Source organism: Bos indicus x Bos taurus, chromosome 27 (assembly GCF_003369695.1).
Source record: "Bos indicus x Bos taurus breed Angus x Brahman F1 hybrid chromosome 27, Bos_hybrid_MaternalHap_v2.0, whole genome shotgun sequence".
Taxonomy (NCBI): domain Eukaryota; kingdom Metazoa; phylum Chordata; class Mammalia; order Artiodactyla; family Bovidae; genus Bos; species Bos indicus x Bos taurus.
In genome coordinates, this window is record NC_040102.1 from 22,060,502 (window position 1) to 22,086,716 (window position 26,215).

The 26,215-nt window shown below is 36.5% G+C and overlaps 1 protein-coding gene across 1 annotated transcript in view; it reads left to right on the forward strand.

The window, feature by feature from the left end:
• SGCZ (sarcoglycan zeta) overlaps positions 1–26,215 on the forward strand; it is a 1,115,594-nt gene that overhangs the window by 714,234 nt on the left and 375,145 nt on the right. The window contains exon 2 of the mRNA XM_027529936.1: positions 4,529–4,723. Within this exon, the coding sequence (XP_027385737.1) occupies positions 4,529–4,723 (195 nt within the window). The remainder of the gene's footprint in view (positions 1–4,528; positions 4,724–26,215) is intronic.

The following is a 26,215-nucleotide window of genomic DNA, read 5'->3' on the forward strand; positions in this document are numbered from 1 at the left end:
TCATGTCCAACTATTTTCGACCCCATGGACTATACAGTCCATGGAATTTTCCAGGCCAGAATACTGGAGTGGGTAGCCTTTCCCTTCTCCAGGGGATCTTTCTGGTCCCTGATTTAATATTCTGACAACAGACTTCATATTCTCATCTGAAATCCCATTCTTTTGTTCTTCTGTACTCCTCAAAAAATGTCTGTACTCTCCACTTCTTCATTTTTTTTCTTTTTATTTTCTACTTAGCCCATTCTAATTAGGGCTTCAAATAGATCATCAAAGATCTTTTGAAATTTTCTTCATAGAAGATATCCATCATTTTAATTTCATCTTATCTGTTACATCCTTTGTGAGGCATTCTGCTGCTACTACTTTTAAAGTAGTTCCTCTCCTGTCCATTATAACACCATGCATATTATCTTCATAGCATCTATCACTAACTAATATTTCATTACTTGTATAATGAATCCATTATACTGTTGTATTTTTCATCTTCAGAGAACATTGATACTTGATGTGCTATTTTATATATTTATATGTTATTTGTTTATTGTATTTTCCCTAACTATCTGAAATTCATGAGTGCTGCAAACTTGAACTCTACCTGCACATATTTGTCACTAAAAAAATATTTTATCAAATAAAGGCCCACTTCTGCCTGGAGTCTCAAATTCTGTGCCCTGATCTGAGTATATACAAAACAACTAAATAATGAGTCATGTAGATTAGAATATTTATAACATTCCCTTGGACTTAGTATTTTGGACGGTTGTCCCCTTCTGTGAGGCAGGGGAATAATAGCTAATGGACTCTGATACTCTGATTTCTCTCCCATTCCATCCAGCTTAAGAAGATTTTTACCAGAATTCTCAAGAGGTCAGTTATTAGTGATGAACTATGTTTAAGTAATTAGTGATTAATGATTAATTCATTCTCTTCTAGTCTTTATACATTAAGTTATTAAAAATTCTAAACAAAATAACCCTTTCTGAAAACCATATTTTCCATGCCTTTGCAGAAAAAGCATGGAATTGAAAAATTCACAAGGTCTAGTTCTATTGCGGAGAAGGAAATGGCAACCCACTCCAGTATTCTTGCCTAGAGAATCCCATGGACAGAGGAGCCTGGTGGGCTGCTGTCGATGGGGTCGCAGAGTCGGACACGGCTGAAGTGCCTAAGCAGCAGCAGCAGCTGATTCTATTGACCCATGTGTCTTTCATCTAACCTCATAACATCTTGCTGGAAATTGTACTCATGTTTTGAAAACATATTTCTTTGTAAAAGCAAGTGCAAAGTCCAGATTTAAATCATCCCTTCCCTGTCCTGAGCTTTCCTGGTAGCTCAGATGGTAAAGAATCTGCCTGCAGTGCAGGAGACCCAGGTTCGATCCCTGGGTTGGGAAGATTCCCTGGAGAAGGCAATGGCAACCCACTCCAGTATTCTTACCTGGAGAATCCCTGTGGACAGAGGACCCTGACGGGCTACAGTCCATGGGGTCGCAAGAGTCAGACACAGCTGAGCGACTAACACTTTCACTTTCTTTCCTTGGAATTAAAGGAAAGTGAAAATCGCTCAGTCAAGTTGGACTCTTTGCAACCCCATGGACTATACAGTCCATGGAATTCACCAGGCCAGAATACTGGAGTGGTTAACCTTGCCCTTCTCCAGGAGATCTTCCCAACCCAGGGATTGAACCCAGGTATCCTGCATTGCAGGAGGATTCTTTACCATCTGAGCCACAAGGGAAGCCCTAAATTAAAGGCGACAGAAGTAAATGCATTTATCCAATGTGAACACTGATAAATATCTGAATCCAAGAACGCTGAAGACTTCCTTGATATTAACTAAGACCTGGTTATTTGATTCTAATGAATGCTATTAGACATAAAATCTGGTATGAAATGTAAAACTGTGATACTTTCTTAAGTTAGAATTTCTTGAATTGATAAAAGTGTTAATTAACACATTTTTCATTTTCTTGACAACCTTTACTCTTGGCCTTTTGTATGCTATTTGCTTTTTCAAATTGTTAGAGACTTTTGATATATTTACTGAATTTCTGTTGTTTTGCCAAAAAATCAATTTTGTTACTGAAGGACTATTTTCTTTGTAATGTGTATTTGTTTTATTTCAGAGACTCGTTAAGTTCTCATTTCTTTTATAAGGAATGGTATTCTCACCTTCATGTCTAAATGGAATTTGTAGGAATAGAATATTCTAAAAAGGCAGTCTGCTGCATTGTGAGATTAAAGGCAATCGCTGGTCTGAATAGTCATATCATTTTACTGTGACTTCAGAGACCAGCTTCACGGGGGATGATCTCTTCCTTGTCAGCTGGACACGATCAGGCTTCTGGACTCTTCTGCTCCCCTCTCATGTCCATACTCCCTCTTTCCAACAACAAGGCTCTTCCTTGTTCTTCCCTTTAACTGTGGCCGTCCCTAGTGTTCCCTTTATCCTCTTCCTATTAATACGTTTTCTACTCTGTAATCATAACCATTATCAGAACTATCAAAGCTCCACCGAAATCTTTAGGCAAAGTGGATTCCCGTGGTATGCTGTCACCTGTTACGTCACTTTACATTTCATAGCATTCCGTAAGTTAGACATCACCCCTCTAACTGCAATTAGGGACTAAAACTTTTTGGTACTTTCAAGGAAATGTTAAAGATTAACTCAAATAATAATAATGACAGTAAAAAGGGTAATTTTTTATATTATGAAAGAGTGTTCTTAATCATTTAGTCATATTAGTTCTTCTAATACATTTAAAATGATAATTTAATATAAGAAGTCATTTTTATTATATTACTTAGGAGTGGAACAGTGGTAAGGAATCTGCCTGCAATCCAGGAGCCCTGGGTTTGATCCCTGGGTTGGGAAAATCCCCTGGAGGAGGAAATGGCAACCCACTCCAGCATTCTTGCCTGAAGAATCCCATGGATGGAGGAGCCTGGCGGGCTACAGTCCATGGGGTCACAAAGAGTTGGACATGACTGAAGCGATTTAGCAGCACCAGCCTAATATATATCACTCATAAAAAGTTGGAAAGATAATACTTAATAGTGCATTAATGTATTTGAAATTATAGCTCTAAAATAAAAAGAAAATGGGAAAAAGCCATATAACTTGAGGTTTTTGCATTTCTCAATATACAGTTCAACATTTTATTTAGTATAAGATTGGTTCAATAAATATCATAAATTAATAATTTCACATTATATTTTGGGACTAAACCAATAATTTTGATTCTTTATTAATGTGGTTTTTAATTGTTGTATGATTTATTCAGCAGTATTTCTGTTGATGTAGTCATTATTTATTGCATGCACAAGAAATCTGAGAAAAACCTAAAAAAGAAAAAAATAAAGCTGAACAACTATTGTCCTATAGAAAATCACATTTTATAAAAATTAAAGTTTCCATCCTCCAGGTGATGAATACATTATTATGAAAACTGTATACCCAGTACATATGCATTAACATTTGTTATCCATTTCTTTATGTTGTATCAGACAGTAAATAATGTATTTGCTCTTTGAAAAAATTCATTTAACACCTAAATTTGTATACCACCAAGGAATATCATATCCCATTTTCCAAAATGGACTTTTCCTGATATCAGCGTGTTATGTTACAGGATAAAGAATATGCAGTTTGTTCTTTCAGAGATCAATTTTATACTGATAACTCATCAAAATGCAACCAAAATAAATAATCAACAAAGTTCTAAAAATATGTTTTAATTACATAGTTGCTTTCCAAATGGCATTATTGGTAAAGAATCCACCTGCCAATGCAGGAGACATAAGAGAGGTGGGTTTGATCTTCCCAGGGAAGATCTCCTGGAGGAGGAGTTGGCATCCCATTCCAATATTCTTGCCTGGAGAATCCCATGGACAGATGAGCCTGGTGGGCTACAGACCATAGGTTAACAAAGAGTTAGACACAACTGAGCATCTGAGCACTGAGCACATCTATATAACTCTAAATAATAGTGATTTTCTCTCCATAGGTTTTTCCAAACACACTGACTTTTTATTAAAGCATATACACTGAGCTAATTATATCCTGTGTTTTTAGATAAAGTCCAAAAAATGCATTGTGATACAGTTGGCCTCCGTCTACTCTAGAAATGGTGAAACTTATTCCAAGAGTAGCACAGCTGAACATAAAGTTGCTGGGTTTTAGGCAAATGGAAGTAGAGCTGAGAATCTCCACAGACTCCTGAGAGACAAGCTAGTGTTAAGATTGGGCAAATCCCACTGAAAATACTGTATCTTAGAGATATAGTATCTAAGAATGTTAAAAATCTTAGAATTTTGTATTTTAGAGATATAACAGGTAGTTAAATAACTCCAAAAATCAAAACTGATGATAAGAATTTGAAGGGTTTGCAACCTTGTAATGTTAACCAAATTAATTAATTTTCATTACTCACAGAGGACCCACTGCCCATTATTCTTAGGTATCTTGTGCCTTTTGATTAAAAAGTCATTGACTTTATCTTGGAATGCTTCTTTTCTTTTTTTCTCAGATGACACGAGAACAATACATACTAGCAACACAACACAATAACCTGCCAAGGGCTGAGAATGCACAACTTTACCCGGTGGGAATTTATGGATGGCGAAAGAGGTGCTTGTACTTCTTTGTCCTTCTGCTGTTGGTTACCATGATAGTTAACTTAGCCATGACCATTTGGATTTTGAAAGTGATGAACTTCACTGTGGTAAGTACCGCCATGATTTAATACCCATTGCTTTGGTTCAAGGAAGATACAGCTTTATTAGTTGTTAATTGAAAGTTATTCATCTTAATCTTTACAAGTTTGTCTTGGAATTTTGAAGACTGTCATATATTTGATGACTGCATTCAATATGTAATTATAATACACATATATTACTACCTGCCATTTGAGTGTGGAGGGTGTAGAGCATGAGACAGCATAGTATATTGATTTATTAGGACATTAGAAAACTTTTAATTGACCAGCATGAATTGCTTGCTAAACCTGGGAATCTAAGAAATCAGTCTGCTTTTAGAAAAAATATTTCACATTAAAACTAATATTGTAAATCATAAGTTCCTTGGAAATACTTTATATACCACTCTGTATTTGCTTTTTAGATAAGATACTGCATGGTCAAATCTAAATCTTGGAATTTTCCTGGGCTGCATGGAACAATGTCTATAATTATCATCAGATGGGAATCTTACCTTATCAGATAGCATGGTATCTTATTTTATCAGATACCATCTTTTATGGTAAATAAAAGATAAACTAGGAATTAAATTGCTATCTTATGAAAATTAATAATTAGCCAAACCATTGTATAATCCACAGATGAATTTTGCCTGAGTCTTGACTGTGAACAGTAAACCTCTGAGGATGTCTTATCTGTTTCGCAGATAAGGCAAAATTAGCTGTTTCTACAAAGTCTAGTTTAGCCCATTTCATGTTTACTGGCTAAATTCTTAAATTTCTCTACTCTGCCTTTAAACCATTCTGCCTTTGCTTAGAGACTTCAGATATCTTCACATCCAAGCAGGTATCTTTCTTTGCTGACCAAATTGCTATTATTCTTTAGAACTCTGCATCCTCAGGGGTGCAGGTAAAGCTGGCTATTTAACTTCACTGATCTTCCTATGTGGGGCTGCCTTAAAAAAAATAAAAACTCTGCTGTGTATTGATTTAGCAAGAGTAGTTTCTTTCTGACTTCACTAATACCTAATTCTAACTAGAAATAGAATCTCAAAAGAGATAATGAGTTCAGCATCTGTCCACAGTGTAGGGCACTGCGGCTGTGTGCAGTAGGAGCCTGGGGGCAGGTGGCCTAAGCTTCCAAAGAGGAAATAGTAGAACTGTGCAAATCATGATAAAACAGCATATGCTCATGAAGAAAAAAGAGCTGAGCAAAGGTTTCCAGTTTTTTCCAATACAGTGCACATTTTGAAAGGTGTGCCTCCAAGAAAAGAAATGAAAGACAAAGAGATGGGCAGGATTCAATGTGTTTTAGGACTGGAGAAAATAACTGCTTATTAGACGTGGATGCAAGTTCAATGTTGCTGATCAAGGCCTGTGAGCCTGTGGGTGGGCTAGAAGTGGAGTTGGAGGCTACTAGCAGAATGACAGCTTTATGAGGCTCTGGTAACACATTTGAACTATTATTTTGCCTCAGGAGCTGGCTCATCTCCATACCCACCCTCATCCTCCAGGAAAAAAAAAAACCTTGTGAGTATTTGACACTCACCAGCTCTACCTGTAGTCTTTTTGTTCTTCTGAGCTCTTCTCCTACGTTTACTTAATCATGTCTGGGCTTCATTTACAATTCATATATCACACAGTAGGGACAATGTATACACCCTGCAGATTTTTTTATGCTCTCTCTGTTTTTTTTTTTAGTTTATTTTTTTATTGAAGGATGATTGCTTTACAGAATTTTGTTGTTTTTTGTCAAACCTCAACATGAATCAGCCATAGGTATACATATATCTCCTCCCTTTTGAAACTGCCTCCCATCTCCCTCCATCCCACCCCTCTAGATTGACACAGAGCCCTTGTTTGAGTTTCCTGGGCCATACAGCAAATTCCCCATTGGCTATCTATTTTACATATGGTAATGTAAGTTTCAATGTTACTCTTTCCATACATCTCACTCTCTCCTCCCAGTTGCTGATGGCAACTTCTTCAACATCATTATTCTTTAAAAACTGTTTATTTTTCTTAAAGAGAGGAAGAGTAGAATTTTCTTCAAGTCTTACAGTTTTAAGCATTCTTTTTCTCCATTAAAAGACATCTTTTAAAAGTTCATGAAAAATAGGATCAACTTTCTCACCTTAGGGAGTCTTGATTCTATGCAGTGACCAAGCTACAGGAATTTTGAGATGTACATTCCTGAAGCATGTTTAAATTAATTAAGGAAATAGGCTTAAATGAGTAATTACATGGCTTCATGCATCAGCCTCCTAATACCTTGCCACATGCTGAGGCCAAGGCTGGTAAGCCATTCAAGGAAAATAATTGAAACAGTCATCTCTATCCTCAGGATCCACACAGGCCGTCTCTGTTACCTATGGAGCTATTTAATTTGAACCCCAGCTGGCCACAATGTAAATGTCAACATATTCCTTAGGATAATGAAAAGGAGTTTATTTCTATAGGAGTCTTGGCTTTTATTTTATACATATCTTTCTCTTCTTGTTTCTTAAATCATATTTTATTTTTAATAATCTAAACAGAAGGCCATCCTTCCTTTAGCTATGTAAGCTATTTATGTATATCTGAAATAAATGGAAATATAAGGTTGTAATTCTTGTATCAAGATAATTTTTGTAAAGTAACATACTCTATCCATACAGTGACTCATAATGGTTTAGAAAAAATCCAAATTACTAAAGTAATTGCAGATTTTAGCAGTCCTGAATACTATACATTAGATTAAGTTATATGTACTTGAAAAGTGAAATACTTTATAATCATCTTGCATTAGATCAGTAAAACAAAATCAATTTAATGTTTTCACTAGTACATTAGGACTATATCTATTTCTAGCATGATTTAGAATAGCATGCTATTTCTAGCACTTGCCTTACTATAGTAAGAAGTAGTAAATGGTGAGTAAGTTGTTTGGGGAGTGTTATTGATCTGCACAAAATGTATTTCACTTTCATTTTAACTGTTGCCATCCAATACATGAAAATATGTGGCTGTTAACATCTTTTATTTGAGCAAACTGGGCATGCTATTGCTATCAAAATATTGTGTTTTCAGCACAGCAAGTGTAGCTGCCAACCTGTTTTATGATGCATCTTGGAGTCCATCATTATGGCCAGTGTTACACATGATCTCTATGGTTGATATGACCTTATTCTGTTTCTCATTTTGTGGAAAATAATATCACTTTGCTATTGAGATACCCAGCTGCAGAGAATCAAGACAAAGGAAATGACTTTATACTACAGGGTGAGAAACTGAGGAGAGATATAAACCATAATTTCCTGGCTATGAGAGTTGATAAGTGTAGGCATGAGTTGAAGGGAGAGATTTTAAAACATCATTTTCTGAAGATCAGTATTAACCCAATTATATGCTTTTGTTGTTGCTGTTTGGTTGCTTTTTATTGTCTTTGTGATTCAATATAATGGACTAATCCAGCAGACCTATCAAACCAGGCATTCTGCCCAGGCAATAGTCTTTTCTTGGTTTAAGTGTTCACAGTAAGTGAATTAGCTCTATATTTGAAAGTTGAAAATGAATATAATAATGAAGTATCCTTTTTAGTCATGAGAGTACTGAGTAAAAGTTGGTGGCATCCAACTGCAACTTAATTTGATTAGACACATTAACTAGCCAGCAAAAGGAAGCATGGAAACGTTAAGTGCCCTTTACGGAGTGAAGATGAAGAGGAAAGTCATGAATGTTGTGACTGAAAAGTCAAGAGTACCCAGATGTGGAGAATAATGGAAACAATCAGTTAGTTGAATAAATTAGAAAAAAAAAATTCTTAGGGACTTGTATGATGCGTGGGATGAATGTTGGATGAAAGAAAATCCCAGAAAAGGACCTGGAACATTTTTAGTTCAACCGCCCATATGTTTCTAGCGTTCTCTCTACACCATTCCCTCCATCTGGTCACTCAGTATCTGCTCAAACCCTCCTTTGGATGATAAGCAAACCATCCCATTAAATGACTGGATAGTTTTGTTGTTATTTGATATCTTGATATCTTGTTGTAATCTCCCTGTCTATAACTCTAATCACAGGATCCTAATTCCTTTTTTTGGATCTGACACTAATTTATCAATTAATTTATCAAGACCACAGTAAGTTCTAGTACACACACACACACACACACATAAATACACAAATAGACACACGCACACATATATACATGAATACATGTATACTTACACATATATACACTTATTCACATAGAGAGGGAAATGTCAACCCACTCCAGTATTCTTGCCTGGGAAATCCCATGGACAGAGGAGCCTGATGGCTACAGTCCATGGGGTTGCAGTGAGTCAAACATGACTGAGCATGTAGTCACATACACATATAAACATCAAGGATAGATAGATCCTAGATCATATTGTATTTTAATGTCTAAAAATGCAAATATGTGAGAGACATTCTTATGCAATCCCTTTGGTTTCTTTAGTTGCCACATACTTTTTTTTCATTTCAAATATTTTATTTATTATCTATTTAAAAGTATATATTTAGAAGATGATCGACCTTTTTATATCTTTCTGTTTATGGCTGTTGGCTGTGGAGTCACTATCTTTTATCATACATTCTTTTCTTTTATTGTACCTTTCTATAGTTGATATTGCATACAATGCTATATTTAAATTTCCACTTACTGACTTTTTAAAGCTAAATTTCTTTAAGGTCAATTTTGGGGAAATATGAAATACTGTATTTTTTCTGAGTCTTAAATCCTGTGCTCCTTCTAATATTTTAGTAAATGACACAGCACATAACCCCATCTCACCCTTGTGACTATTCATACTTTATCTTCCTCATTAACCAAGTGATATTTTATCCACAGCCATTTGCCGTCTACCTGAGATGGCTAAAGTATGTTGCAACATGCCATCATTTGTTAGTGTGTCCATCTAAAAACTTGCTCCTCCCACAGTTTTCTTCATTTCACTTTCTAATAGAACCGTTACTTTGGGATGAACTTTTTCATCTCCATGTATCCAGCCAGTTCTTATATTTATAAAAGTTGTGTCCTCATCCTAAAAGCATTTTGTTTCCTAGCCAGAACCTATGGATAGACTTACATGAAGCCTGGGCTTCCCAGGTGGCACTAGTGGTAAAGATTCTACCTGCCAGTGTAGGAGACGTAAGAGACATGGGTTCCATAGCTGGGCTGGGGAGATCCCCTGGAGGAGGGCATGGCAACCCAGTGGGTTGCTGCAGTCCACAGAGTCACAAAGAATCAAACACGACTGAAGTGACTTAGCACACATGCACATGTGAAACTTCAATGTGAAATAGCCACATTTCATTCATTCTTAACTGCTTGTTTATCCTCACATTGGTGTGTTTATTACAAAATGGTTTCTTTTTATATGACCTTGTTTATTGTCTGTTACCCTCTCCACGGATGGAATGTAAGTTCCATGAGGCCTAGGGTTTTGATGCTTTTTTCCACTACTGTATTCCCAAGGCAGAGGATGATGCCTTCCAGATGATTAGCCCTTCATAAGTGTTTGTGGGTAAATATCCATCTTTAATGTTACCTGCACTGAAAGGCTACTAGCTCTTCATTTCACTAAGGTTTGTGCCTTTCCATAGGCCCACCTTGACATGGGAAAGATTGAGATAAAACCACCAATTACCCCTGTTGCTTCAGGTCTCATAAGCACAGGGAACGCTTCATGATCTATGCAGTGGTTTTTATTTACTTCTACATTGAAAAAGCAGTTTTGTATTCCGAATACCAAGTTTAATGATGCCCGGTAGCACCTGCACTTAAGATCTAACATATTCCAGGAAAGCAGGCCCAAACTTGATTACCTACATCAGTAGTACAGACAGCTGCCATTATTAACACTTTTATTTATTTAATGTAAAATATATTCTTACCCCCAAAATATATACACTGTGTATATAAGGCACAAATGGTAATATTGATAACAATAATAAATGTTGAAATGAACACCTGTGCCACATCCCTTAGCTGGAAAAATAAACTTTACCAACATCTCCTAACTCTATCTATATAGGACACAAGTTTTTTTTTCTTATTTATTTAGTTCATGTGAGTGCATGTATGTGTGTAAACCTCCAACACTATTGTTTTTAAGTCAACAATCTATTTGTGAGGTTTATTCCTGTTAACGTTTATTCCTACAATTTATTTATTATTTATTTCATTATTAATAGAACTGACTTATTTACCACTTTTCCTTCTGAGTTGTTTCCTAAGTATTTTTGTTGTTTAATTTGCTCTCACAAACAGTGATGCTCAGAACATTTTTGTATATTTATAAGTGTGATTGCACGTGTACAAGAGTTTCTCTAGGTTCTAGAGTTTCGAGTGGATGTCTAGAAATAATGGCTTTTAATGTCAAATTTTATCCCTAAAGTTATGGGATCAGTTGATACCACCACTGGAAACCTATAAGGGTTTCTTTTGTTCTCCTTTTTTAAATTTTTTAACACCAATTTTGTATTGGGGTATAGCCGATTAACAATGTTGTGGTTCTCTTGTTCTCCTTAACAATAACAGAGAGCTGCCAGCTAAGCTAAACTGCTGCCTCGTAAGCCAGAAATCTGACAGCCAGCTGTCTTATGTAGATCCTGTTTATTAGTTGGTTTGTTTATTAATTTAGGTATCCCTTTCTGGCAGATTTATCCATATGTGTGTTTTTAGTCATATATCTTATCTCTGTAGTGTTGTTTTCATTATATAATTATGGTTCATCTAAATAGGTACTGTCTCCTCCACTGGCTTTCCCAAAGTCCCATAATGTGGGAATCCCTCAAGGAGCAGAATCAGGTCTTACTATCTCATTTATCCTCTTATCTTCTCCAGGCACACAGTAGGTAATACATTTTGGTTGACCACTTATAATTTTTAAAGGTCTAGATTCACTTTCAGTAGAGGGAGCCTCAAATTTAACATCTTGATTTTTCCACTAGTTCTTTCTGTAAAACTGCACCAGATGCTGCTGAGTGTCGATTTTCATGTGTGGGCCTTTTTTGTTTTCCGCTGAAATTCACCCTCACTTAGTACCAGAATGGCATTGCTCAAGTCCTTTCACGTCATTCAGTCAAGCTGATCAGCCTCTCCTGATAAGAAGACAAGCAGAGCACATTTTCTCCCAGAGTCCCAAAGCACTTAGGTAAGATAGTTTTTCAGTGAAACGATAGTCCTTTGAAGTTCCAATTACTAGCTCTTACTGACTCCATCAGTAATAACTACAGTAAAATCTCAGTCTTTTTTTTCTTTTCATGAAGAAGAAAAAAAAAAGCTTGGATTTTTTTATGTAAAATGCTCACTTCTGCCCTATCCTGTTTCATCTTTCTTGAGGCCAGGTCTATTGGTAATTAAGGCTGGCAAGTACTTGTAATTTACCACCAAACCGCAGACCCTCTGTGCCATCACTTATTACAATCCCTCTAGAAAAAGTAATTGGAACCTCATGTGTGAGAAAAAGAGAACTGTGTTTCCTGACTTCCAGCCTCTCTTGGGAAGGTACCTCCTACTATGAAGCCTCAGCCTGCCCACCACAATCAACACACCTTCCTTAAAAGTCTCTTCATTTAACAGTTGAAATCAAGGGCATATGGAGATTTTTCTAGAGAAATCTGTTGACCCAATGTGGTCTCATATTTAGGATATTAGTGATTTCCTGAATTTACTTTTATTTAAAAAATACAAGATACAGCACACAAAATAAGCCCCCAGTGATTATAAACTAGTCTCCAGTTACTGAAAAAAGATGAAAGGGATGAATAACAGGAGAAAGTAGAAAAGGGGAGGAATTTTATTCAAATGGTCCACAGGGCAAAAGCAGGGATGTGGGTTTTTATTTGCATTTCTCACAGAGTAGTTATAAAAAATAGACTCAGAATCAGACTAAAAACTTCTGAAGCTCATGCTTTTTATAGCCAAGCTTTATTCCTTTCAAAACCTACAGATATATCACCATCTGCTTTGTGTATGCAACAATTTAAGAACATAACATGAGTTCATTTCTATAATCACAATTATTATATAACCAGGGAAATAGCTTGAGTCTCTACCACACGTTGGTAAGATATTTTCCCATAGAAAACTGGTGTCAATAGCAAAGTACCTCAGATTGCTGGTATTTCCAAAAACACCTCTCATCATCCATCAAGCAATGAACTTGGGACCAGACCTTTGCATCCAAATTCTGATTTTGCTGCTGATTAGCTATATTAGAGTCAATAAATTATTTAAATGTTATTTTTATTAGATTGTTGTAAACATCAAAACAATGAAAATAATGGAAGTTCTTCAGAAGTGCCTGTCATATCGTAACAGCTAAGACTTCACCATTATTATAATTATTACTCATATTTCTGCTATGCTTACTTCAGTTATCCCATACATTATCTGAGTTAATGATTCTATTAACATTGAGCATAACACAGTACTAGAAGCATAAAAGGATCCAAAAACACAGGTATTAAAAATAAATAGTGTTTATAATCTTCTTTTTACTAATGATATGCATAAAGGTTAAGAGCATGAGCTTTGAGACAGCCTGATTCCCATTCTAACTCCAGTACTACTGCTTAGAAGGATGGTCTTGCGTGAGTCACTTAACTTCTCTAACTCGTTTCTTCATCTGCAAAATGGTCAATTAGTGTTAACCCACAGAGATATTAGAAGTAGTGAGTGAACTCATACAAAACTGTTTACCATAGAGCCTCAGAGTAACTACTCAGTGCCAGCTATGTGCAATGACAAACATTATTTCCATGCCTTATTAGTTATTCATAATGAGCTATTTTATAGTATACATTTTATCAGAGAAATGTTTTATTTCCTTGGCATGATGGAAGGATAATAAAGACTTCTTTTGAAATTCTGATTTCATGCTGTTATATAAAAACTTTACCCAAAACTTTTAAGAGAAACAGTTCAGCTGTTAACCATTATCATGATTTGGATGACACCAAGATGTTTAGTTTGAAAACTAGCATTACCTGAAAGAAACCCTACTGTCCTGTCTGAATGAAGTGTTAGTCTCTCAGTCGTGTCCAACTCTTTGTGACCCCATGAACTATAGCCCACCAGGCTCATTTCTCCATGGAATTTTCCAGCCAAGAATACTGGAGTGGGTAGCCATTCCCTTCTCCAGGGGATCTTCTTGACCCAGGGATAGAATCTGGGTCTCCTGCATTGCAGGCAGATTCTTTACTGTCTGGGCCACCAGGGAAGCCATGTCTGAATGAGGGAGCTCATTTTCCAGAGTGAGCTAATTTCATTTTGAACTATTTGGACAAATATAACACTTAAAAACTGACTGGATGATAGAGTGAGATTTCTGTTCTTTATCCTAAATGCTCTGAGTTTCTTTAATGTTCAGAGTTTTAAATGATTACCTGATTGATACTGCATTCTGAATTATTTTTGTAACACCCTTAATTATAACCCTTAGGCTATAATCTTTAGATCTGAGAGTGATGTTGGAGTTGCCCTGCAGCTTGTATTTATTTAGCATCTGATTTGTATTCACCCAGATTATATGCTTTATAGACCAGACCTTATTGAATTTCACAACACTGCAAAGTAAATATTATATCCCCTTTGGCAGTTGAAGACCCATAGGTAAGGGAAATTAGATAAATTTCCCAAGGCCACACTGATGAGCAAGGTTAGAAGCTGGGTTCTACAGTTTTAAAGTTCATGCTCTTTCTGCCACTGTTCATTGCATTAATGTTAACAAAATTCAGTTAAAATTAAATTAATTCCAAATTATTCATTTAATAATTTACTTTCCTGTCTACTTTAGTGCATTCACACAATACCAATAGATGTATAAGTAAGACATCATTGCTTTTTAAGTACATTTGAAATTTGTTAGGCAAAAGATACTCAATCACCAGAACTATTTTAATTTAAGGGGGAAATGTACCTAATCTCTTATAGTCAGTAATAAGAACAGTGAAAACCCCTCTGTAAGTTCCAGACATGACTATACTTTTGAGTTTGGCAAAGGAAGTGTTCGTTTTAATTTCTGGATAGAGTGATGATGCTTATTAATGGCACTTTTATAAAAGGGACAATGATATTCATAAAGGTTATTTTATCCCTGTGACTCCAATCTAGTCTTTGCTCTCATTAAACTATATTTTGCTGAGGAGTAACTAAATGCTCATGATGAAAGACCATTCTGAAGGTGATTTAGGATCATAGCTTTGGTCCACTTTTCTGAGCTGCCATTTCCATTTTCCCAATTAATTCCTCCGTATGTGAATCAAGGCGCCCACTCCAAGCCAAGGTGAAGGGGGGTGCATAATTTTTGTGGCATGACGACCACTCCATGGGGGAGTGCCAGCAGTGGGAGCCCACCTGCTGGAAGACCATCCGGTCTGTTCCACCCCTCAATGTGGTGTGTGTGGATTTATTACAGAATTTATGAGAGTGAATGGTACAGTTAATGTTGCAAGACTGCTTCCATTATAACCCTCTGTTTGTACCTCCTCATAATTTTCTGACAAATTGTCCCTCTCAGATGAAATCTTTCATGCTTAGTCTTATCCTAGCAGTACATTTTCTTTCCTTGCCTTTATAAAGAAAAATGTAGCCTTTTTTTTTTTAATCCAAGTTCAAACAAGTACCAAGCAGCCATTCCTTTTAGTGAATTAAAGTACAAAAACAGAGACATAAGGCAAACCATGAGCTTTGCATAGCATGTGCTAACTTAAATACAGTTACATTAGAACGCCAGGCACTGTGCAGGAGAAAAGAAAGAATTGAGAAAACGAGTCATTGAATAAAAAGTTATAGAAAGTATGGACTTGTTAGTTCATATGTTTATTAGAGTGTATGTGAAGTGAAGTGAATTGAAGTCACTCAGTCGTGTCCGACTCTTTGAGATCCCATGGACTGTAGTTTACCAGGCTTCTCTGTCCACGGGATTTTCCAGGCAAGAGTATGGGAGTGGGATGCCATTTCCTCCTCCAGGGGATCTTCCTGACCCAGGGATTGAACCCGGGTCTCCTGCATTGGAGGCGGACACTTTACCGTCTGAGCCACCAGGGAAGCTCACTAGAGTGTATAACAGCATATAAAGATGGAAAGAACTTTCATTCAGTGCCTCTTTTACACTGAGAAGCTGGAAGTTCAGAAAGATAAAAGCACTTGCCCATGTGGGTCACTTGCAGCCAGACTCTGAAATATGTTAGACCACACTGAACTTGAGGTAATAAGTGCATGTGTGCTTGTTTTCACAAACAGTAGCATATAGTATGATCTACGTAAGTTGACTAATTTAGTAGGAGATTCAGGGGGAAATTTAAGTTTTAAAATGAAACAGTGCTAATTATCTTAAGGGTTAATATTTTTCTATTTTGTAAGAAGAAAAGCAACCATTTGATTTTCAAAAGCATAATTGTAATGTCATATTTCTTATTTCCAAGCAAACATATTGTTTAAATAAAAGTCATCTTTTGGGCAGGAATTCATATGAATTTGTTAATAATTCCACTATTGACCTTCTTGTTAGTTTGTAAACTCATTCCCAGATCAAAAAAATGTTACCACTGTGTAATAAATTAATACTACTGATACAATATACTAGTACAATTTATTATAAGCAACTTAGTTTGCTAAGTAATTTGATATTTAGTTTTAAATATTTCCAGATATTCACCATTAAAGCACCTTTGCAAATAATTACACTGTTTCAGAAGCTTTTTGTATCTGCTGATGGCTGTCATCTTTGGGCTAGCTGACTTCTTCCTTCACAAAGTATACATGATGGTTCATAAGTACAGCTTCAACAGTGTTCAACTCTATTTCAACTTGTCTTATAAGGTCTACTGAATGATGTCATTGGAGAATTACTGTATATATCTGTTCTCTTGCAAATCACATATTTCTGCTATTTTAAATTTTGTGTATTTCTGAGTTTAAGAAACTTTAAAACAGGCTAAGCCTCTGTTATCTCTCATATCCCCTTTTTTCGTCTTGATCTAGGGGTTAACTTAAACTAATCTAAAAAAGCACTGGACATGTGTTAAAAGTCTTCATATAAACTGACCAAGATTATCTCTTGATAATATTTTTAGGTTTATTTGGAGGAGGGAAGTGTAAAACCTAAATATCAGCGTGACCCACATATTGTATGTGTATGTGCACTCATTATAAAGACGTGTTTATTTTCAATGTTCATTAATGTCCAAAATGTGTGATTACTAGAAGCAATGCAAATTGCTTAAATGATGTCTGAAACCTCTGTATATCTCCACTATAATATGCATTTTAATCTCACTTCTGGCGAGTTGCAATTATATGAATTGAATTCTGTTTTTCTGTTTTTTCTGATATGCCTCAGTCCTGATTGATGACTTAAAAGTGATATTAACACTTTATATTTCTCTAAGAGATCTGGTTAGTGAGCTGCAAAAACCTCAAAATATTCATATTTGCACCAGAAAAACTTATAAATTTATTCAAAATATGTAAATACATAGGTACTTCAGTTCAGTGGCTCATCAGGTTCAACTCTTTGCAACCCCATGCACTGCAGCAACTAGGCTTTGCTGTCCATCTCCAGCTTCCAAAGCTTGCTCAAACTTATGTCCATCAATTCAGTGATGCCATCCAACCATCTCACCCTCTGTCGTCCCCTTCTCCTCCTGCCTTCAATCTTTCCCAGCATCGGAGTCTTTTCTAATGAGTCAGTTCTTCGCATCAATGGCCAAAGTATTGGAATTTCAGCTTCAGCATCAGTCCTTCCAATGAATATTCAGGACTGATTTCTTTTAGGATCGACTGGTTTGATCTCCTTGCAGTCCAAGGAACTCTCAAGAGTCTTCTCCAACACCACAGTTCAAAAGCATCAATTATTTGGCATTCAGCTTTCTTTATAGTCCAACACTCACATCTATACATGACTACTGAAAAGGCATAGCTTTGACTAGATGGACCTTTGTTGACAAAGTAATGTCTCCGCTTTTCAATATGCTGTCTAGGTACTTAAAGAAACAGAAATTGGTGTTACTAAAGAAGGAAAGTATTCATGCCACAGTTTGTTAGGGTGCTTTGGTTTATCTTACATAATATGACACTCCTATGAGATTCGTATTATTATCTCTACTTTAAAATAAAAAACTTTCCCCAAATTCACATAATTAAAAAGTGACAGAGTAATATTTTAATGTTTGCTTATCTAACTCAGCAAGCCAAATTTGCTCTACCTACTTATGAATCATTCTACTGTCAATGTTATTGACACATCAGTTTCAGTTCAGTTGCTCAGTCGTGTCTGACTCTTTGTGACCCCGTGCACTGCAGCACACCAGGCCTACCTGTCCATCACCAACTCCCTGAGCTCACTCAAACTCATGTCCATTGAGTCAGTGATGCGATCCAACCATCTCATCCTCTGTTGTCTCCATCTCCTCCCTCCTTCAATCTTTCCCAGCATCTGGGTCTTTTCAAATGAGTCAGCTCTTTGCATCAGGTGGCCAAAGTATTGGAGTTTCAGCTTCAACATCAGTCCTTCCAATGAATATTCGGGACTGATTTCCTTTAGGGCTGACTGGTTGGATCTCCTTGCAGTCTAAGGGACTATCAAGAGTCTTTTCCAACATCACAGTTCAAAAGCATCAATTCTTCAGCCCTCAGCTTTCTTTATAGTCCAACTCTCACATCCATACATGACTACAGGAAAAATCGTAGCCTTGACTAGATGGACCTCTGTTGGCAAAGTAATGTCTCTGTTTTTTAACATGCTGTCTAGGCTGGTCATAACTTTTCTTCCAAGGAGTAAATGTCTTTTAATTTCATGTCTGCAGTTCATCATCTGCAGTGATTTTGGAGCCCAAAAAAAATAAAGTCAGCCACGGTTTCCACTGTTTCCCCATCTATTTGCCATGAAGTGATGGGACCAGATGCCATGATCTTAGTTTTCTGAATGTCGAGCTTTAAGCAAAAATTTTCACTCTCCTCTTTCACTTTCATCAAGAGGCTCTTTAGTTCTTCACTTTCTGCCATAAGGGTGTTGTCATCTGCATATCTGAGGTTATTGATATTTCTCCCGGCAATCTTGATTCCAGCTTGTGCTTCATCCAGCCCAGCACTTCTCATGATGTATTCTGCATATGTTAAATAAGTATGGTGACAATATACAGCCTTGATGTACTCCTTTTCCTATTTGGAACCAATCTGTTGTTCCATGTCCAGTTCTAACTGTTGTCAGTGTAACCAAAATACAATTTTTCTATGTAAGCAATATTCTATTATTTGACAATAATTATATAAGTTCATATCTTCCCAACCTAGCAATCGAATCTGCATCTCCTGTGTTTCCTGAATTGGCAGACAGATTTTTTTACCTGCTGAGCCACCTGGGAAGCCCCTGTATCTATATATATCCTTATGGGGCAAGAAATTGAATATTTTCTACTTAATTTGGAATGGGTGAGGTTTCTATTTAATATCTTATAATATTGGTTTATCTTTCATTGCTACATTTTTAATTCACTATCATATTCATAACATTTAATAGTAGTGAACTATAGAGTAATGATACTTGCTGTAACTTTTCTGTTCCATTTGTACAAATAAAAAATGTGAGCACTGTTTGAATTATAAGCATGTTCACCTCTTTATATACTAATAGGCATTTTAAACAGTCAATGCATTAGTGATCTATTGCCACAAGAATGTTATGTAGTGACACAAATCCCAGAAGTTTGAAATAATCAATATTAATTTAACTCAGAAATCTGTGGATTAACCAGACAATTCCATCATCTAATGTTGGTATGGCTTCCTCATGGGTCTGCAGTCAACTATCCTAGTCAGCTGGTGGTTTGGATGGTTTAGGTTAACTCATCCCCTACTTGACAGTCATTTTACTTGGATCACATATCTTTCTTTCTCTGATAAACTAGCCATTTTTAGATAGGTTAGAAGTTCTGAGGAAGAGTGTAGACATAATCAAGACCTCTAGATGTCTAAGACCCAAACTCATTGACCATCATCACTCTGGTCTGAGCCTTCTATTAGAAAGTCACATGTGCATCAAGATTCATATGATGCATGGGCTCCACTTCACTGCTATGTTAAGAAACGCAATTAAAACAACAGCTAAACATCTGTTTTTAGAATTTCAAATAGGCTTGGTTTTTTAGACTACTTTTAGGTTCGTAGCAAGTACAGAGTTTCCACATGCCCTCTGACCCCACACATATACACCATCAACATCCCCACAGAGAGGCACATGTGTTAAAATTAGTGAACCTACCTTGACACACTGTGCGTGCATTCTAAGTTGCTTATCATGTCTGACTCTTTGCGACACTATGGACTGTAGCCCACCAATCTCTTCTATCCATGGGATTCTCCAGGCCAGAATACTGGAGTTGGTTGCAATGCCCTTCTCCAGGGGATCTTCCCGGCCCAGGGATCAAACCCTCATCTTTTACATCTCCTGCATTGGTAGGTGAGTTCTTTACCACTAGTGCCACCTGATACATCATTATCACCCAAAATCCATCGTTTATAGTAGGGTTCACTCTTGATGTTATACATTCTGGGGGTCTGGACAATTATATAATGACATTTATTCAACATTATTGTATCATACAGAGCAGTTTCACTGCTATAAAAATCCTCTGTGCTCCACCTATTCACTCATCTCCCCTCCACCACAAGGCCCATAGTCTCCAAACCTGGCAACCCTCCATAGTGTTATCTTCTCTAGAATGTCATGTAGTTGAAATTATACAACACGTAGCCTTTTCAGCTTCTTTAACTTGGTTAAATGCATGTAAGTTTTCTCCATGTGTTTCATAGCTTGATAACTTATTTATTTTTAGTGCTAAATAACTAACTTGTACCACAGTTTATTTATACATTCACCTGCTGAAGGACAACTGGCTTGCTTCAAGATTTTGGCAATCATGAATAAAGCTCCTGTAAACATCCACATGCAGATTTTGGTGTGAACATAAGCTTTCAACACTTTTGGTTAAATATCAAAGAGCATGATTGCATTATCACATGGAAAGAATGTTTCATTTGTGAGAAATGCCAAATAGTTATATGAAGTGGATGTACCATTTTGCATTTCCTACAGCAATGAATGGGATTTTCTGTTGCTCCATGACTTCAAGAGCATTTGGTGTTGTCAATGTTTAACTACCAGTTTCAAACTTGTCAAATTAGCATATGCTTATATTTTCTGTTAGTACTAGTGTAATTATAGAAATATTACTTATTCAGCATATATATATTAAATATGTGTGTGTGTGTATATATATATATATATATAATATGCATGTGCATATGTATATTTAGATACAAATACACGACACACTTGGGCTTCCCTGATGGCTTGGATGGTAAAGAATCTGCCTGCAATGCAGGACACCCAAGATTGATCCCTGGGTCAGGAAGATCCCCTGAAAAAGGTAATGGCAACCCACTCTAGTACTCTTGCCTGGAGAATTCCATCAACAGGAAAGCCTAGCGGGCTACAGTTCATGGGATCACAAAGAGTTGGACATGACTGAGTGACTAACACATTCACTTTCACTTTTATTAAAAGTAATGACAATATAAAGTTATTGAATAACCATACTTGACAAGACAAATAGATTTTTTTCTTTCCTTTATAAAAAAAAATAATAATTTGAAACTTATAGCTTTTTTTTTTAGAATTCCAGGTCTTTAGAGTTATATAACATCAGGTATGTAAGAGGGTGCCCTCTCACACTGTTGGTAGGAATGCAAACTAGTTCAGCCACTATGGAGAACAGTGTGGAGATTCCTTAAAAAACTGGAAATAAAACTGCCATACAACCCAGCAATCCCACTGCTGGGCATACACACAGAGGAAACCAGAACTGAAAGAGACACGTGTACCCCAATGTTCATCGCAGCACTGTTTATAATAGCCAGGACATGGAAGCAACCTAGATGTCCATCAGCAGGTGAATGGATAAGAAAGCTGTGGTACGTATACACAATGGAGTATTACTCAGCCATTAAAAAGAATACATTTGAAGCAGTTCTAATGAGGTGGATGAAACTGGAGCCTATTATACAGAGTGAAGTAAGCCATAAAAAAGTGAAGTAAGTAAGAAAAACACCAATACAGTATACTAATGCATATATATGGAATTTAGAAAGATGGTAATGATAACCCTGTATGAGAGACAGCAAAAGAGACACAGATGTATAGAACAGTCTTTGGACTCTGTTGGAGAGGGAGAGGGTGGGAAGATTTGGGAGAATGGCACTGAAACATGTATAATATCATATAAGAAACAAATCGCCAGTCCAGGTTCAATGCATAATACAGTGTGCTTGGGGCTGGTGCACTGGGATGACCCAGAGGGATGGCAGGGGGAGGGAGGTAGGAGAGGGGTTCAGGATGGGGAACATGTGTACACCCGTGGTGGATTCATGTTGATGTATGGCAAAACCAATACAATATTGTAAAGTAATTAGCCTCCAATTAAAATAAATAATTTTAAATTAAAAAAAACTATAAATAAATTTGCATTTTAAAATATATTTAAAAAATCAGGTATGTAGACTAAAAAAATAAAAGTGTAGAGAAAAATTTATGTTCAAATAGGAGCTCCTTCTGTATGTAAAAATGCAGCATAAAGATTTAAACAAGAGAGAAAGTTAAGGTTATAGTAATGAATTTATATGTGCAAAATTGTTGTTCAATCACTAAGTGTTGTCCAACACTTTGCAACTGCATGGACTGTAGCCCGCCAGGCTCCTCTGTCTTCCACTATCTGCTCAAATTCATGTCCATTGAGTCGGTGGTGCTCTCTAACCACATCAAATCATATCAGTGATTTTGAAAAAAATTTTGTGCTACAGCATCAAGTGAAAAAGACATTTAAACTAACAAATGCAACACTGGTTCTGCCTTAGTTGCTCAGTTGTGTCCAACTCTTTGCAACCCCATGGACTGCAGTCCTCAGGCTCCTCCGTGCATAGGACTTCCCAGGCAAGAATACTAGAGTGGATTGTCATTTCCTTCTCCAGGGTATCTTCTTGACCCAGGGATTGAACCTGGATCTCCTGCATTGCAGGCAGATTCTTTACCAAATGAGCCAATATGCAATATCATATCATATCTAAAAAGAACTGCAAAGAAGCATATATTAAGTAAAAAGCAAAGTATTAAATGTCAGTTATCTTTTAGTGGTGCTCTTGTAAGTTTCTTTTACCAGTTTTCTTTTTGCACTTTTCAGTAAACATTATTTAGTGCCTATATATCTTATGATCAGAAGAAATTTATGTGAATCATAGTGAATTTACTATGCTCAATATTGAATGGCTTATTTTCTTTTCTGAAATCAAATCCATCAATATGGGTTATTAATGAAAATCTAAATATTTTAAGACCTTGTGAAATAATTCTTAATGGGAACTTAAAAATAGTACTACATCAATTGTCTTCTTTTACTTAAGCAAATACAGAAATAAGTATTCAATTTTCAGAGACAACAAGCTATTTTTTAGGATGAAATTAGACTTTCAAACCTGCCAAGATGGACCCAATCCATATTTTACCAGATACACCTGATCCCAGATCAGTAAATTGTTTTGATGTCTGTCTTCTAAAAATAATATCAAGTGCATCAGAAAAATCTTATTGACCTGGAAACCTATTTAGAAATCTAATCTTTAGTTATGAGCCATTGAATATTAGATCAAGAAATATTTTAATTTTCCTCATCAATGGTTTTTTTATGAAAGTGAATTTAGTCCCTAGGAAACCAGGTTAAGCTGTGTAACTAAACTTTTGACCTCATTTTTCCTACCTGAGGGGAAGAAGACTAACCTGACTGCCCCAGTTATGTTTCCTTAATGATGAAAGTACTTGAATCTTCCTATCACTGCCCAGGTCTGATTTCTATACCTACAGTGTAAAATGTGCATATTTTAAAACAAGACATTGCTTTCTCAACTGGTAGCTTCACTCAGTTGACTTGATAATTTTGCTATATTCTTTTTTTTTAATTTTATTTTATTTTTAAACTTTACAGTATTGTATTGGTTTTGCCAAATATCGAAATGAATCCGCCACAGGTATACCTGTGTTCCCCATCCTGAACCCTCCTCCCTCCTCCCTCCCCATACCCTCCCTCTGGGTCATCCCAGTGCACCAGCCCCAAGCATCCAGTATCGTGCATCAAACCTGGACTGGCGACTCATTTCATACATGATATTATACATGTTTCAATGCCATTCTCCCAAATCTCCCCACCCTCTCCCTCTCCCACAGAGTCCATAAGACTGATCTATACATCAGTGTCTCTTTTGCTGTCTCGTACAGGGTTATTGTAACATTATCCTCAATGGTGAAAAATTGAAAGCATTTCCTCTAAAGTCAGGAACAAGACAAGGGTGCCCACTTTCACCATTACTATTCAACATAGTTTTGGAAGTTTTGGCCACAGCAATCAGAGCAGAAAAAGAAATAAAAGGAATCCAAATTGGAAAAGAAGAAGTAAAACTCTCACTGTTTGCAGATGACTTGATCCTCTACATAGAAAACCCTAAAGACTCCACCAGAAAATTACTAGAACTAATCAATGATTATAGTAAAGTTGCAGGATATAAAATCAACACACAGAAATCCCTTGCATTCCTATACACTAATAATGAGAAAACAGAAAGAGAAATTAAGGAAACAATTCCATTCACCATTGCAACGGAAAGAATAAAATACTTAGGAATATATCTACCTAAAGAAACTAAAGACCTATATATAGAAAACTATAAAACACTGGTGAAAGAAATCAAAGAGGACACTAATAGATGGAGAAATATACCATGTTCATGGATTGGAAGAATCAATATAGTGAAAATGAGTATACTACCCAAAGCAATTTATAGATTCAACGCAATCCCTATCAAGCTACCAACAGTATTCTTCACAGAGCTAGAACAAATAATTTCACAATTTGTATGGAAATACAAAAAACCTCGAATAGCCAAAGTGATCTTGAGAAAGAAGAATGGAACTGGAGGAATCAACCTACCTGACTTCAGGCTCTACTACAAAGCCACAGTTATCAAGACAGTATGGTACTGGCACAAAGACAGAAATATTGATCAATGGAACAAAATAGAAAGCCCAGAGATAAATCCACGCACATATGGACACCTTATCTTTGACAAAGGAGGCAAGAATATAAATATTCTTTACTTTTGTTTAAATGCAAAGTGGCTTCCCTTGTGACTCAGCTGGTAAAAAATCTGCCTGCAATGCAGGAGACCTGGGTTTAATCCCTGGGTTGGAAAGATTCCTCTGGAGATGGGAACAGCTACACAGTCCAGTATTCTGGCCTGGGGAAGTCTGTGGACTGTATGGTTGATGGGGTCGCAAAGAGTCGAACATGATAGCGACTTTCACTTTCACTTTCAAATTCAAAAAACTTGTAAGTCTTCTAAAATAGCAAATTTCATGTAGTTCTACCACAAACACTGTGTGCACTACCTCCTTCATTTATTTTTCTGATATATTCTATCCAATCCAAGCTGGAATCAAGATTGCCAGGAGAAATATCAATAACCTCATATATACAGAAGACACCACCCTTATGGCAGAAAGTGAAGAACTAAAGAGCTTCTTGATGAAAGTGAAAGTGGAGACTGAAAAAGTTGGCTTAAAAATCAGCATTCAGAAAACTAAGATCATGGCATCTGGTCCCATCACTTCATGGCAAATAGATGGGGAAACAATGGAAACAGTGAGAGACTAGTTTTGGGGGTTCCAAAATCACTGCAGATGGTGACTGTAGCCATGAAATTAAAAGATGCTTGCTCTTTGGAAGAAAAGCTATGGCCAACCTAGACAGCATATTAAAAAGCAGAGACATTAATTTGCCAAAATGGTCCGCCTAGTCAAAGCTATCATTTTCCAGTAGTCATGTATGGATGTGAGAGTTGGACCTTAAAGAAAGCTGAGGGCCAAAGAATTGATGCTTTTGAACTGTGTTGTTGGAGAAAACTCTTGAAGGTCCCTTGGACTGCAAGGAGATCCAACCAGTCCATCCTAAAGGAAATCAGTCCTGAATAATCATTGGAAGGACTGATGCTGAAGCTGAAACTCCAATATTTTGGCCACTTGATGGGAAGAACTGACTCATTGGAAAAGACCCTGATTGAAGGCACAGGAGAAGGGGATGACAAAGGATGAGATGGTTGGGTGACATCGCTGACTCAATGGACATGAGTTTGAGTAAACTCTGGGAGTTGGTGATGGACAGGGAAGCCTGGTGTGCTGCAGTCCATGGGGTTGCAGAGAGTCAAACATGACTGAGTGACTGAACTAAACTGATCCAATCCAAACTCCTATTTAGAATTCAATCTATATTGTGTATGAAAAGCTGTCTTCATGAGGCCAATAAACAATATATATTAATCAATGAATATATATATTCATTAAAAACACATTTTAAATTAAAAATATAGAAATATATATTCATCAATTCATCAATCTGACCTTCCTA